Below are 17,147 nucleotides of genomic sequence, written 5' to 3' on the forward strand. Positions count from 1 at the left end.
CACTTGATCTTCCACTCAATACTGTACCTGTTAGGCTAAGGATTGAAAGTTTCTTTCTAGAAAATCCAAGTAGTTAAAAAAAATTTATTATGCAGGGAGGTTTCCAAAAGAACTGCCCAACTAGAGTGACACAGTTCACAAAATCCCCCCACCCCACACTAGAGGGTTCTAGTGAAACCTTCAATAGTCCTTACATCTAATGGAGAGTGCTAGCATCAACCCCATCTGGTGCAGCCTCTACCATGAAAAGACCAAGATGAAAATAAAAGAAATCAGAAAATGCAATTTGAAGAAAATATGCTTTATCAAGATAAAACCATCTCTGAAAGAAAATACTATTATTTAATAAATAAGATGACTACTATAAAAATGGGAAACCATATGGGAAAAATGCAAATAACTCTTAGAAATTAAAAATATGATTAGAGAATTATTAGTTTCGCAGAAATTGGAAGTTGAAATTGAACTATTCAGGAAATCAAGGAGGAAATTAAAATAAACAGACAAAATTAGAGAATTGAATAATTAGAAAATCAATACTCCTAATAATTAGGAACCAGATTTAGAGAGTCTGATATTTAAATAAATATTTTCCCAGGTGTTTCAGGGAAAAGAGCAGAAGGATAAATAACTGAGCATATTTTAACACTTAAGAACAAGAGATCCTTCTATAAAAAAAAGGCTCCATTCTCTAAAGGACCCAGGTGCATTTTAAGTTCAGTCTAAAGCAAGAAAATAAAAGATATTTGGACTTGGAACTTTTAATACTGGCACTGACACTGAAAAATGCCAAATTGAACAGAGCAATTTGAACTTTTAAGAGTCTGGCTGAAGGACCGTGGACAGAGACTAAGCTGAATTTCAACCTTTCTTCCAAGTGCTGCCATAAGCTACTCCATCCAGCATCTAACCTGATGCTGACTTGCTTTTGAATGGTTATCACTGTTAAAGCAAAATACAAAGTGTATCACTGCTACCAAAAGAACCAGGGAAAGAAATTGAGGCAAGAAGCAAATAGAGGAGAAAGAGAAATAATGGGGAAACAGAGGCCAGGTGTCTCAAGTATACCAGTGGTGTGAGAGTGGTATTACTATATTTCCTAAGCACAGACTCAACAAAGCACTGAAATCATGAGACCTAAACTACAATCACCAACTTTTGAAATGTATTTGTCAAGGTGGCAAGGGGGCATGGAGGTGGGGAGATGGGGAAAAAGCATAGAAACTCTGATGGAAGAAGATGACACTGGTAGTGAGATTGGTGTTGAAATATTGTATGCCTAAGAATGATCTGTCAATAACTGTATAAATAATAGCTCTTTAAATATTTAATAAAAGGGCTGGGAAATACCTTATGCTCTGAGCAATCCTGTAAGTTGTCCTGACTTGTTCCCATCACCACTACCTTACTGACACTGTCCTGAATGGCAAGGATCAGAAAAGGTTGCCCTTCACCAGTAGAATTTAGCAAGAAAAAAAATCTAACTCCAGCCAAAAATGGGGAGAAGAAATGAATAAACATTTCCTCAAAGAATAAATACAAATGTCCAAAAGGCACATGAAATAATGCTCCATATCACAAATCATCAGGGAGATGCAAATAAAAACAACAATAAAGTATCATCTCACACCACAGAGACTGATACACATCACAAAGCGCAAGAACAACCAGTGCTGGGGTCCGGAGAGATAGCACAGCAGTGTTTGCCTTGCAAGCAGCCGATCCAAGACCAAAGGTGGTTGGTTCGAATCCCGGTGTCCCATATGGTCCCCCGTGCCTGCCAGGAGCTATTTCTGAGCAGACAACCAGGAGTGACCCCTGAGCACCGCCGGGTGTGGCCCAAAAACCAAAAAAAGAAAAAAAAGAACAACCAGTGCTGGTACAGATGTGAGAAGAAAGGGACTCTCATTCACTGCTGGTGGGAATGCTAACTAGTTCAAGCCTTTTCGGAAAACAATATGGATATTCTTCAAAAACCTAGAAACTGAGCTCCCATATGATCCAGCAATATCACTCCCAGAGATATACCATAGGAACACAAAAAAAGCACAATACAAAAATGCCCTCTATACTCACTCCTATGTTCATTGCAGTACTATTTACAATAGCCAGAATCTGGAAACAACCCAAGGACCTAAGAATAGATGAGTAGATAAAGAAAATGTGGTGCATCTACATAATGAAATACTATGCAGCTGCTAGAAAAAAAAATGAAGTCATGGATTTTTCTTAAGGATGTATATGGAGAGTAGTATGCGGAGTAAAATGAACCAGAGGGAGAGAGACAGACAGAATAATCTCACTTATTATATGGGATATAAGGAAAAAAAGAGAGAGTATGGTATCTATCTAGAGATGAGGGCCAGGAGGACCAGTCCATTGTAGGAAGCTTTCGAAAAATAGTGTAGCAGTGTAGTTAGTGTAGAGAAGGGCCCACTGTGATGATGATAGTTGAAAAAGATAAGTCTGGACAGTAAGTTGGTATTGAATGGAGATAAAGGGACGTACACAGTACTCCTTCATTAACAATAATGCAAACCACAATCTCTAAAAGGAGAAAGAGAGAGAGAGAGAAGAGAAAAGAAGAGAGAATAAAATGCCTGCCCAGAGGAAGGCAGGGGGAGGATAGAAGAGAAACTGGGGACATTGGTAGCAGGAAATATTCACGGGTGAAGAGTGGTGTATATTGTAAGACTGAAATTCAATCATGAACAACTTTGTAACCACAGTGCTTAAATAAAAGAGAAAAAAGAGATAAAATGCTGCCCCTGTATTCCTATGGCCAAATGTTCAAGGATATCTAGGTCCAAGTCTCCTGCCACCCATCACTGGCCAGAGGGCCGAGGTGTTGTTCCCATGTGGTAATCTATGGGATCTGTGCCTCTCCAATGTGCCACTCAGGTTGTGAAATTCCTGGAAATCCCCTTAACTTTTGTGATATTTTGAAGAATTTTTTCCCCACAGTTAGAAACCAAAGAAATGGTCAGCTTAGACTTTGGAATGAAAAGACTCAGGCATAGGGCAGGAGAAATAGGATATGGGTTAAAACGCATTCCTCTCATTTTGCCAACCTCACCAAGTGCAACCCTGGAAGCCCAAGAGCACCATTGGATGGGCAAACCCTGGAGGAACAGAGGCTGATGTCTCTACATTCAGGCACATATACTGAACCTGTCCCATTGGCTGAGAATCACAGGTGAGACCTCTAGGCCTCCTGAGCACCATTTGGGGAGCCCCCTCTCAAGAGTGATAAATGGTTATCAGTCAACACATTCCAGGAACTGAATAAATAGAAAGATTTATGTAAGCATGGGGACAGAAGTAGAAATAGAAGTTTTGAAGTTCAAAATAAATATCCCAAGATGTGAATGTTTGTGAAATATACAACCACTTTGTCTGCATTGGGACTATTGTAATCACCTTGTTTCCAAAGACAACAAATCATAGTCCAAATAAAAATTCAAGGGTGGGAGGTTTGTTTCAGTCATATGAGGTGAGTTCAATTTGATCGGCAACCAGTTACCTATCTGCTACTAATATTCATCTCAATGTATTTGAAGCTATAAAAATTTAAGACATTACTTAACCTTGACTTAACCCTGTTTCAGCAGAACACCATACAATTTCACAGCTACATCTAATACATTGTTTACAACTAAAAGTTCAGTTCTCTCTGAGGTTGTTTTTTGTTTTAAGTAAAAATTATAAAGACATTCCTGATACAACTTGTGCTTCTGGTGCTATTATTTTTTTTTACAAAAAATAAACTAGATAATTGCTTTCAGAACAAAGAATATATTCCAAGAAAATTAAAGAGAATATTGTTTAGTTGCACCCCATGATTGGTAGAGAACGATAAACAATTTTTCTCCAGCAAGCAACCAATATTAGCTTGAAATAGAAGAAACAAATATCACACTCAAACACTGTGCCCAACATTCTTTCATCCAGGCCTAACTCCAGAAAACAGGTGCTCTTCCCTTTCCTCTGTGAAAGACATTCATGTAGTCATGTTAAAACTAAGGAAATCCAGATGAAGATTTGAATATCTGTCTCGGATTTTATAATGAATCTAAATTAATTCCTATGTCTCTGGAGAAAAATACCCCCACATAAAACAATCTGTGTGCTAGTTAAAATTAATCAATTAAATGTATACATCTGCTTTGTTTTGAAATCGTCATGTTTGTGTTATTCAAACAACTAATGCCAAAGCAATATACTATAATTCATTACAGATGATGGACAAAATTGAGCTAAGGAAACAAAGTTTGAGAAAACTCTAAATTTATTGTTCTCTCACCTGAAATATTTATGCTTAAAAATTTTAGGATTGCCCTAATGCACCACTTTTCTCTTCAATTATTTATTCCTGTTAGAGCAGAGTTGGTCCTCCTTACACAAATTCTGCCTACAGAATTCTGCCTAAGTAATGATGTCTATGATGGTCATGTGAATAGATTTTTCTTGCATACAGTAATTCTCTGAGTAAATCATAAAAGAACTATCTGCATCAGATTGTATTTAGTATTGTGAGCAATACAAAATTGGTATTTAGTTTTTAGTGGAGGTAATATGCAAATAATACCAGATTATGTATTGGGACTTGGGAAATGGATGTGGGTTCTGGAACTAATCTGCCACAGATGCTGAGAGCTGACTGTGTGGTGTAATCTAAAATCTGGAATACAATTTAGTTAATTAATCATTCAGATTTCACTTCTCCACTTGGGTCTTCTAGCAGAGTTTATCAGAAGCTCAAACAGGACACCTCTTCACTTTGCTCTGGTGTCCTACATCTAGTCCTGCCTACCAGACAACCCACCTTGCCAAATGTAAGCTTGTTGAAGACAAAAGCTAAATATGAACTAAGTATTTGAATATATTTAATTAATAAGCTAAACAAAGATTAATGAAATCTAGTTAGGGCTTGGTAACCCAACTATAAACAATAAACAAAATAGAAATATGATAGATTAATGGAAATGGTCCTCATCAGTGAAACAGACACATCATATGAAAAAATGCATATACAATGGTCTTAATAATTAACTAGAGGCAAATTAGCTTTATATTTTGATTTCTTGATGTCATATTCTTATTGGATAAAACTGTATTCAAGATACAAATATTTTTGGGGCCGGGAATGTGGTGCTAGAGGTAAGGTGTCTGCCTTGCAAGCGCTAGCGTAGGACGGACCACGGTTCGATCCCCCGGTGTCCCATATGGTCCCCCCAAGCCAGGAGCGACTTCTGAGCGCATAGCCAGGAGTAGCCCCTGAGCATCAAACGGGTGTGGCCCAAAAAACAAACAAAAAAAAAAGATACAAATATTTTAAAATATTATGTCATCTATAGGCACCTGAACAACAGTGCTCCCATTAAAGTGCTCCCATAGTATGAAATGGTTATATCTAAAAGTATATTTTACCAACTGCAAAATTACTTTTGAAAAATAAATTTCTGTGTAAATATCAATTAGCTTCCTAACATTTCCATATCAAAGTGATAAAGGTTCAAAAAGTTTTATTTCTTTCACAGAACCAATAGTAACTTTATCTTTCACACAGAATAGCAAATATAAAGATCAAGATCATCGCCCCCCTGAGCGCGAATACTCAGTGTGGATCGAGGGGCTCCAGCCTGGCCTTGCTGTCCACCTTCCAGCAGATGTGGATCAGCAAGCAGAAGTAAAATGAGTCGGGCTCATTCATTGTGCACCACAAATGCTTTTAGGCTGAGGGACTGCGCATCATGCCCTTTATACAAAACTGTAGACCGAGATGAGATTGGCATGACTTTATTTGTTATGTTTTTCCCTTTATTTTATGTTATGTTTTAATGTTTTTTCACTTTTATGTTAGTGAACACAATCTCATGTAATACTGAACTATAAACTGTCATTGAAGAAGCATAAAAAATCATAATTAACATATCCATGTTATTTACATAAATGTATTTCATTTATAAGTGCCCCATATTTAAAAATACATTTGTTTTATAATAGGGTTTTTGTTTTAAATCTACAAAGGTATTTGTTTCTCCCCAAAACATAGTCCCCAGGTAGCAGGATTCTTCCACATTTACTTTAGAATTCTCTGTCTGCCAATCCTGAGGAATGGAGAGATGTCACTGGAGGGATCAGTCATGAAAAATAGGATTGATTCATAATAAATTTGGGGTTAAGAGAACATCTAGGATTTCTTAGAAATCTTACTTTGTTATTTCTAATTTCTGCATACACAAGTATTCCAAAAGTCCCGGAAGAAATCAACAGACCCTTTTCAAGATATATATTGGTATGGGATCTTCTATTTCAATTCTTAACTGAAATAAAATTTCTACTTAATTGAAAAGTTACTTCTCTCAATCTTTATATGTTTGCTATGCTTAGAAACTGTTAGCAGTAAAGAATAAAAAGTTTATATGTGGGGATGGAGAGAAGCAGCCTTACATGTCGCCCACCCTGGTTAGATCCTTGACATTACAAATAATTCCATGCACCACCAGAAGTGTTTCTTAAACAAAGAGGTAAGAGTAGCTCCTACATATTGCCAGGTGTGATCCCACTCCCTACCATAATCACAATTAAAGTGAAATATATTTCATCTACTGCTGATTATAGTCTGTTCTTAAAAATGGGACATCTGGGCCGGGCGGTGGCGCTAGAGGTAAGGTGCCTGCCTTGCCTGCGCTAGCCTAGGACGGACCGTGGTTCGATCCCCCGGTGTCCCATATGGTCCCCCAAGCCTGGAGCGACTTCTGAGCGCATAGCCAGGAGTAACCCCTGAGCGTCACCGGGTGTGGCCCAAAAACCAAAAAAAAAAAAGGGACATCTGACAAAGTTTTATTCTATCATGGCAAAATTGTCAGCAAGATTGTAACGGGCTGTTTTCTAGTTGACAGCAATAATGAGTTATCAATATTCAATATATCTCCCATTGTAACATTTTCCAATCTACACATAGCACTAGCCCTGGAATTCGCTTCCTCTTTATAAAAGTTCCCATCTGAAAACTCCTCTAGTAACTAGCGGAAGAGCATATCGAATTCTTTAGAACTTTGATACAAGGTTATTTTAATTCTAATTCCAGATCATAAGGAACCCATTTATTTTGTTCACTCTGTGCTCCACAGTAGCCACTTTAAAAAAAAAAAAAAGATGCATTCGGGGCCGGAGAGATAGCACAGCGATAGAACGTTTGCCTCGCAAGCAGCCAACTCAGGACCAAAGGTGGTTCGAATCCCAGCATCCTATATGGTCCCCTGTGCCTGTCAAGAGCTATTTCTGAGCAGAGAGCCAGAAATAATCCCTGAGTGCCGCTGGGTGTGGCCCCAAAACAAAACAAAACAAAAATTGATGCATTGGTTAAGTGAATTATTGGTGTATTGATAAGTGGTAGTATAGCCTGGAGGTGGTGACATGTGTTAGTTGTAGAGTTAGACGGTCAGAGTTTGAACACAAATTTCCTCTTGTCTAGGTAGGTGCCCTTAGAAAAGTGATCAGCCTTTCTGAGCTTAAGTTTCTTATCTGTAAAATGGAGGAAATAAGATGACTTTTCATGTAGTCAGATATTCAGTAAGTGTCTCTTATTATTAAAAGAAAAATAATAAGTGAGATAGTGAGTTCCTCATCAGTTATCTGGTAGAAGTCATGAGCTAAAATCATGGTACAGTTCTACCTTGTGCCTGGCATTTATTTCTCTTCTACATGACAGTGTTCCATTCTCAAGGTCACTGACAACTGAGAGAACATGTGTCTTCAGGGAGCAAGAATAGCAAAGATGGATTGACTTATGATTAAAAAAAAAGGCCTCTAATGGATGGGAGAACTAACATGCTGTCTGCTCACCCCTTCACGACTGCTTATTTTCTGTCTCCTTCACCAGTCAGGGACCATACTTCCCCAGGCTAGCTGGAAGTAGGTTCTGCTGCCACTAGAGGCTCCCTCTCCTGCCACTCCACCCTTCATACCGCCCTGGAGAGATGTGAGTGGCAGACTGCCCCATCCTGCCCTGGGAGAGGGTTACCCAAGGTAAAACACACTTTTCTATCAAAACATTTAAATATCTAGTCTGTCCTTTGGAAACTCATGCTTCCAGGAGCTTTTTAGCTTATTTTGGCAGAGGCTGCATCAAATGTTTTGAAATATTTTAATGAGTCTAAGCATTCATTTAGGAAATTAAACATCGAGTTAGGACAAAGCTTGAGAGCTCTCACCTGTCTGCTTCACCCCCCCCACACACACACACACACTCTCTCTCTCCCAGTAGTGGTTGAATCACACAGTGAAGGCAGGCAAGGGGGGGGGGGGAATAGTCTTGGAAAACTACACCACAGAAAACTACACCTCTTGGAGACCACAGAAAAGATCTATACTTAGCAATAATTGAACCTTAGACTAAGAATGTCAAGCATCCCCAAACTAATGAAAAGTCCAAAGTATAACTGGATTGTGAAATCACCTCCCAAAAGAAGAGCTGCCCAATTCCAGATCAGGAAAAGGGGAAATATTTTAGTTTGTTTTCTTTTCCTTATGGAAAACATGATTCCTTCCATGTGAAATGCAGTTGGCCTCCTCTAACTTGTTTGTGAAGGACAAACAATCTTAGGGCAGCACTGCGAGACGGAGAGATCATGAGTGCAGAAAATTAGGCGGTAAACATGAACTGCTTACAAGCACAGTTTAAAAGTATTCCTGCCAAATAGCCTTTCAGAAATGCTTATATAAAAAAACACACTAACAAGTTACTGAACCCTATGTTTTGATGGCACCAACCTCCTCCCCGTGTTAAACCAGAAGAGTGGCTGAGACTCTGTGATCCAACTCACCACCACTGGTGGTTTTCAGATGTTTCCTAGGCAACATGTGCTTCTACATAGACTCACACAATTTTCCAACTTCCAAAACCAGAAATGTGATTTAGTAATGACACTAAGTCTAAAGAAGTCAGATTCCTTCATTAAAAAAAAAAAGTGAGCATTTATCCAAAATACTGATATTTATGGTACAGTACAGCTAACTGAATATAAAACTGGAATATAAATTAAAACTTTATGTTTGAATAGGTTTAGAAGTCCTTAAGTCTTGTAATAACAGGGCAAGCAGTTTTTCTCCGGAAAATTTATATGATGATGTCATTTTGTTGGTTCTCAAGACTTCAAGGATAGAAATAAAACACAGGCAGAGATTTGTTAAATACAACAAATAGGTGGCACTGTGGCTCTCAACAGGGGCAGACCACACTGAAAACGGGGATTGTTGCTTTCCAAGCTCCAGGCTTAAACAGCAGAACTAGAGGCCTGAGTGGTTACACTGCGATAGGTCATTTGCCTTGCACGTGGCTGACCCAGGATGGGCCAGAGTTTGATCCCCGACATCCCATATGATCCCCGAGCCAACAGCGATTTCTGAGCCAGAGCCAGGCCAGGAGTAACCCCTGAGAGCTGCCTGGTGTGGCCCAAAAACAAACAAAAATAATTAGAACTAGAAAATCAAACAAGTACCTTAAAAAGGCATTTGATTCTTACAGGAATCAAAGTTTTGCTTTGCCAAATAAACCTCTGCAACTTCCAAGGAGCCCACTAATTTTCCATTTATTTAATTCTAAGAGACCACTCATTTTTGAACACTTGTGAGACTTGTTAAATGAAATGCACTTGTTTTCTAGAGTACAGTGGGTAAATAACTATGGGCTATAACCACAAGCTCAAGGAAAATTGAGTTGAATACCTATGGCATACTGTCAAATAAATCCACTTGGTGAAGGAGGCTTTCCTTTCTGCATGCACTGGGTCTCAGAAGACTTGTGTTCAATTCCTTGGCTTCCACTTCTTCCTGGCTGCTACTACTAACCACGGTAACTTGGCTATGTATTTGCCTAAGATTCACTTTTCTTCTAGGCTGTGCCAAAGGTTATCATATCTGATATGCTAGGGTTCTCCAAGTAACAAGGAGAAAAGCTTATAACAACTGGCAAAGCTTGTCTTTAGATGTCTGTCCTAACTATTCCCAGTTCCAACATTATTTTTTTTTGTTTGTTTTTGGGTCACACCCAGCAGCGCTCTGGGGTTACTCCTGGCTCTATGCTCAGAAATCGCTCCTGGCAGGCTCGGGGTACTATATGGAATGCCAGGATTTGAACCACCGTCCTTCTCCATGCAAAGCAAATGCCTTACCTCCATGCTATCTCTCTGGCCCCCCAACATCTTCTAGACTCAGTTTCCACAGTACTTTATAGTGTTAAGATAGATTGAGATAGTGCCTGGAGAGGGCATAGTACCTTAGTAGGTCAAACTTATTATTGTTTCCTCTATCACCTACCTCACGTACCAGACAAATGATTGCAAATCACATGGTTATTGGCAAGTGGCAAACTCCTAACTGAAAAAGAATATTTCTTTTCTTCTTCTATTTTTTGTTTGTTGTTATTGTTATTTCTGGCCATACTGGCATGCTCAGGGCTTTCTATTGGCTTTGTGCTTTTATGCTCAGGGATCACTCTTGACAAAGCTGGGAAACTATATATGGGTGTCAGGGATTGAATTCAGGTCAGCTGCATGAAGGAAGCAATTACTATGGAATGTACTATCACTCTGGCCCCAGAATACTTCATTAAGAAAGAGACCTTCAATATGACTAATGTATGCTTGTCCACACAGTCCCCACTCTGCCATTCCCCATTGGGGCAGAAGTCTGGTAAGATCTTTTAGGCACGGCCCAGACCACAAGGCTAAGCAAGGAACCTTCTTCAGAAAACATGCAAGTGAGTCCAGAACTCAGTGCACAAATATCACAAAAATGTTGGGAACGTTTAGGTGTGTTTTCCTGTTTTACAAATTCTAATTAGCACTGAAAAGTACCCAGACAGCAACAACAGTCATTTACCCAGTCGAAAGCATAACAAGATTTTTCAAAGCTGGGGCACCCACGTGGGAACTTAGCGAGTAGCTGGCTTGGCTTTCCAACTGTCCTCAATGGCCAGCAATAAGACCACGAAGTCTGGCAAAAATCGTGGTAACTGAGACACACTGAAAATCACTTTTAGGCATGTGCACTCTTCTCTCTCTAGAGTGGATTCTTTCATTTCTGCATGTGTCCTAGTATGTAAAGGAAAGAAGAGGACTAGAGAAGCAGCAAGAAGGAACACAGCACAGCATTTGGAATTCTCTAGCCACAGTTGTATTTAAGTCTTAGGTTTCTCTTCTGAGGGTCGGGGGGAGCAGGATTGCAGGGTGCTTTTTCCCAGGTAATCAAATATCCTCTCTTCCCAGGATCTCCTGATGTGGACACAGTTTTGTGTCCTTGGGGGGGGGGGGGGAAAACTTCATGAGGACTCAATTCTCAAGATCCTTTAAGACAACTTGCTTTCCGGAAAAGTCACTAGTGTGCAGAGCTTCCTGCGCACCTCCTTGGGTCAGCAACTCTTACCAAGTAAAAGCAATCACATCTGCACAGTGGCCTGCGGTAGGAAACCGCTATCAGAGAATGGGGGTGGCACTCCCGCATCCAGCCCACTCAAGTCTCTCTCCTCTCTCTCTCTCTCTCTCTCTCTCTCTCTCTCTCTCTCTCTCTCTCTCTCTCTCTCTCTCTCTCTCTCCCCCCCCCCCCGCGCGCACACACACACACACACACACACACACACACACGAACACTCCGATGAACCAAGTCTTTGACGCCTCAGTTGTAATTCTCTCTCTGTCTCTCTCTGTCTCTCTTTGTCTCTCTTTCTTTCTCTCGGTCTCTTTCTCTGTCTCTCTCTGTCTCACACACACACACACACACACACACACACACACACACACACACACACACACACACACACACCAGAACACTCCGATGACCACCATCCTTAAGACTTTTACTAAAGAGAAGCACGGTCCTGCCAAGTACTTTTTGGTGGAGGAGAGCTCCAAAGTGCAGAGCACTTTGCACACTTGCGGCAACCCACCTACAGAGGGCAGCGCCCCAGGGACGTTTAATGGGGTGGTCGGTGTCACTCCCGGGGCGCACGAGAGGGGCACAGCAACTCCACAGGCAAGCACAAGCAAGGGACGCGAAACCCAGAGCGGTAATTTTCCAGTCGGTGGATCTGATGGAGAAAGATGCCAAACGCGCGCCTCGAGCCAGCTGAACTCCGCGGGCACCTAATCAATGCCAGATGTGGGGAGAGCGCACCGAGAACATCCCGACTCCGGGAGAAAACACCCGACCGGCAAAGCACGTCAACATCTCCGTCGGGGAAAGCATGCCAACCGGGAGAAAAATAAAATTTAAAAACAGGACCCTGGGGTGCGGGGGAGAGCAGCAGAAGAGGGGGAAAAAATTGGGTGATGGGAAAGGGGAGGTGATGATGTCTCCAAACTCTCCTCCGCAGCTTTTTTCAATTAAAAAGTTGGAAAGTGGAATCCGTAAACAACGACTGAGACCTTCAGACTACTTTTCAGAGAAACGCTGGGAGGACAGACTCCTTGCACGCATCCAAGTCCCCGAACCACTAGTTCTCCTGCGGTTCCCAATTGCGGAGCCCGGGAGCGCCCCAAGCGCGCACTCGCGTCCCCCCGTTCCAATGAGGACCAGCGCTCAACTCTGCTAAAGTTCTGGCCCGGCTTAACTGCAGCCGGCCCGGTACCGCCCTACCTTTCATGGTGATGGAGGAGACGCGCCGCGCGCCAGCCGGAGAAGTTTGCGCTCCAGCAGCTGCCGGTCACTGTGCGCCCATGGCAGCCGCGCCGCGCGTCGGCCGTCTGCGCTCCAGCCCTCGCCGCCGCCTCCGCCGGCCCGCGCTCGGCGCTCTGTGCCTGTGCCTCTGCCTCTGCCTCTGCCGCGGGGCTGGAGGCGCCGCCGTGGCCAGCGCCCCTCCCCCTGGGCCTCGGGGCGCGCGGGCCCCCCGCGCCCACGCCCCCTCGCGCCCTCCGCGCGCCCCGCCCTCGCGCCCCGCTGGCCCCTGTCCGGCCACTTTCTCGCGCAGCGCTCGCTCTCCCGCTTCTTGCCCCCTCTCTCCCTCTCTTCTCTTGCTCTCCCCGCCGCACCACCGAGTCACAGCAAAGTGTCATCCGAGCTGTCACGCGTTCACCAGGCTGCCCTCGAGAAGGTGTGCAGAATCGGGGGACCGCTATTCTAGACTTCAGATGGCTTTGCGTGGCAGGAGAGGGTTTGGGCGCAATGGTGCAGGCGAAGGGGTGAGATGCTCTCTGTCCCAAGAGGCCTGGAGTAGGGTTGTTAGGGTGTGGAAAGGGGGCGAAAACGTCCATGTAGCAACAACACTGGTGGTGAGAATCCCGCCTGATTCCATGTCACCATGTACCTAAAATATTACAGTGAAAGATTTGTGATTCACTTTGGTCACAATAAAATTATTATAAAAAAGAAAAAGAAAAAAAGAAAAGAAAATGTCCATTTAAAAGCGCGCTCATGCACAAACTTTCTCAGTGTTCTTGCCTGTCGCTTAATCTGAAGTCACGTTCTCCAGGCAAAAGTTTGGGCAAAATCAGCACTCGCGGACCCTTGCAGGAGAGTCCAAACCCCGGTTCCTGTAGCAGTGGGAGACAATGAGGAGCTAAGAGGAAGTTTAAGTTCCTTTTATTCTGGCCTTTTTTTTGGGGGGGGGGGGGCAAACCGCGTTTATCTTTTCTTTTAGAAAAACCTCCTTGTTTTCTCGCTTTAAAATGCAAACGGAGGACCTGAGCGAAAGCACAGTAGGGAGGGCGTTTGCCTTGCACGAAGCTGACCCGGGTTCTATCCCCGGCATCCCATATGATGGTCCCCTGGCCTTCCAGGCATCATTCTTGATTGCAGAGTCAGGAGTAATTCCTGAACACCACCGGATGAGGCCTCCAAAAACAAACTAACACAGTAGTCTTCCTGAAAATTCCTCAAAGTCTTGCAAGTAAGAGACTCCTTGAAAAGAGTTCAAGCAAGATCTTACTAACCAGTATTGGAATGAAGTAAAGCCCATCAATTTCTTTGTGCAATCGTTTCTTCACCCCAAAGGGAGGAGATTTGGCTCCTGTATTTGATATTTAAGATACCTTTTTAGTTGCAAATATAACATCAAAAATATAGTAAATGAAAGAAAACATATAAATTAGATTATATCAAAGTTTCTTGTTTGGGGGCCAGATGATAGGGTGTTTGCTTTGAATATGGCTGAGATCAGTTTGGTCCCTGGTGCTCCATATAATCCTTTGAGCCACACCAGAAATGATCCCTGAGTGCAGAGCCCAGAGTAAGTCCTAAGCAATGCCAGAAATGGCCACAAAATAAAATAAAATAAAAAACAACTCATAGTTTTTTGTTTGTTTTGTTTGGGAGAGAGCATATCTAATAGTACACAAGGTTTACAGTGCTCCAGGGGCCACATGTAGTTTTGGGATTTGAAGAAGTCACAGATACATGCTAAACCATGTGAAATCTCTTTCCTATCCCTCATAAGAATTGCTAACTGTGCATCAAAGAACACTATCAATAGAGTAAACAGGGAGCTCAGGGATGAAAAAGAATATTTTGCAAACTATGTATCTAATAAAACATAAATTCTTAATATATATAATGGAGTATATAAAGAACTATAAAAACAATAAAGACTAACAATAAACAATCTACTTCAAAAATAGAATAAACAATATGGAAAACGTTCCCCATTGTCACTCACTAAGGAAATGCAAATCAACAATCACAGGCTTCTTTATGCCCATTAGAATGGCTATTACAAAATTTCAGTAAAAAATAGAAACTAATGAAGCCAGAAACTACAGCGGACACTTGCCTTATACATAGCTGACCTAGATTCAATTCCCAACACCTCATATGGTCTCCTGAGGCCTATTAGGAGTGATTCCTGAGAACAGAGTCAGGAATAAATCCTGAGCACCACCAGGTGTGGCTCAAAAATAAGCAAAAAAAAAAAAAACAAAAAACAATGTTACCTAGCAATTCTGTTTCTGGATATATAGCCAAAATAATTTAAAGGAGGAGCTTGAATAGATATCTGCACACCTTTGTTCATAGCAGTATATTTACAATACACAATGAAACTAACCCAAATATTCATTAATAGATGAATGAATGCATAAAGGTTGAAGTGATAAGGGGTACAGGTATAGAGTTTGCCTTGCACATGGCCAATCCCCGAAATCCCATACTTCTCTTGAGCTTGCCAGGAGTGATTTCTGAGTACAAAGCCAAGAGTAATTCTTGAGCACTACTGGGTATAAACCTCAAAACATAAACAAAAATAGATGAATGTATAAACAAAGCAGAGCATATAATAGCCCTCAAAAGGAAGTAAATTGTGACACATACTAAACTCTGAATAAATTCTAAGAGCATTATACTAAATGAAATAAGCCAATCACAAAGGATAAATTTACTTCTATGAGTTACCTAGTGTACTCAAAATCACAGAAAAGAATGCAGAATGGGGGAATCCAGGGTTGACGGAATAGGGTTGGCTTGGTTTGGTTGGAAGAGAATGTATAGTTAGTGTCTAATGGCTGCAGGAGAAGCATTCTAGAGATGGGTAAAGCTGATGGTTGCATAATAATATGCATTTACTGAGTGATACCAAATTATGTACTTAAAATTGATTAGGATAGTAAATTTTATGTCATTTCATCTCAAGCATTTTTGTTTTTGTTTTTGGCCCACACCCGTTGACGCTCAGGGGTTACTCCTGGCTATGCGCTCAGAGATTGCTCCTGGCTTGGGGGGACCATATGGAATGCTGGGGGATCTAATCGCGGTCAGTATTATGAAGTGGAAATAAAATCACAAAACCTCAAAATTATTTAAGTGGGGTCACACCCAGTGACATTCAGGGTTTACTCCAGGGCTGCATTCAGAAATTGCTCCTGGCTTGGGGCACCATACGGGACATCGGGATCGAACCACAGTCTGTCCAAGGTCAGCCGAGTACAAGGCAAACACCCTACCGTTGCGCCACTGCTCTGGCCCCACAAAACCTCAATTTATAATGATAACTATAATGCAGCAAAGCCAAAGACTTACTGGTGAGAAACTTAGGTCTGTAATTTCTTAGAGTACCTTTAAGGAGAAATCCTGAAGGATCAACTTCTCCTAGCTCCATCCTCTTCAGCTCAGACTGAGCCCCTGTAGGATTCTACCAAATGGCCCTGTCCCTTTCTGGAAACTTCTCTAGTACCCATTTGTGAGAATACAAAAGCAAAGGATTTTTTTAATTCTTTTGGTTTTTCAGGCCACACCCTTTAGATGCTCAGGGGTTACTCCTGGCTAAGCACTCAGAAATTGTACCTGGCTTGGGGGAACCATATGGGACGCCAGGGGATCGAACCGTGGTCCTTCCTTGGCTAGCACTTGCAAGGCAGATACCTTATCTCTAGCGCCACCTCACCGGCCCCTGTTTTTATTTTTTTGAGGCCAAAAAAGTTTTTTCATTGTTCTTGTTTATTTTGTTTGGTCTTACTTATTTTTATTAATACTTTATTTAAATAACTTGATTACAAATATGATTATAGTTGGGTTTCAGTCATGAAAAGAGCACCTCCCTCCACCAGTGCAACATTCCCATCACCAATGTCCTAAATTTCCCTCCTTTCCACGACAACCCCACCTATACTCTAGACAGGCTTTCTACTTCCCTCATTCATTCACATTGTTAGGATAGTTCTCAGTGTAGTTAATTCTCTAATCAGGGGTCTCAAACTCACGGCCCTCTGTACAACATTTTGTGGCCCTGCTCTAGTTTTGTTTTAGTTGTTTGGGTCACACACCCCAATGTTCAAGGCTTACTACTGACTTTGCACTCAAGGATCACCCCGACTTTGCCTCCTGCAGCCCCCAGGTAAATTGACTTTGAGACTCCTCTGCACTCACCACTCTCTGTGGTGAGCTTCATGTCATGAGCTGGACCTGCCAGCCCTCCTCTCCTTTGTCTTTGAGAATTATTGCAAAAATTTCTTTTATTTTTCTTAAACCCTTAGATGAGGGAGACCATTCTGCATCTATCTCTCTCCCTCTGACATATTTCACTTAGCATAACAGATTCCATGTACATCCATGTATAGGAAAATGTCATGACTTCATCTCTCCTGATGGCTGTGTAATATTCCATTGTGTATATGTACCACAGTTTCTTTAGCCATTCATCTGTTGAAGGGCATCTTGGT

The 17,147-nt window shown here is 41.7% G+C and overlaps 1 protein-coding gene across 1 annotated transcript in view; it reads right to left on the reverse strand.

The window, feature by feature from the left end:
* Nucleotides 1–12,673, reverse strand: part of COLEC12 (collectin subfamily member 12) — a 215,886-nt gene extending 203,213 nt beyond the window's left edge. Inside the window, exon 1 of the mRNA XM_049770044.1 lies at nt 12,640–12,673. Within this exon, the coding sequence (XP_049626001.1) occupies nt 12,640–12,646 (7 nt within the window). The 5' untranslated portion in view covers nt 12,647–12,673. The remainder of the gene's footprint in view (nt 1–12,639) is intronic.
* Nucleotides 12,674–17,147: the final 4,474 nt, after the last annotated feature.

This window comes from Suncus etruscus, chromosome 3, assembly GCF_024139225.1.
Source record: "Suncus etruscus isolate mSunEtr1 chromosome 3, mSunEtr1.pri.cur, whole genome shotgun sequence".
Classification (NCBI taxonomy): domain Eukaryota; kingdom Metazoa; phylum Chordata; class Mammalia; order Eulipotyphla; family Soricidae; genus Suncus; species Suncus etruscus.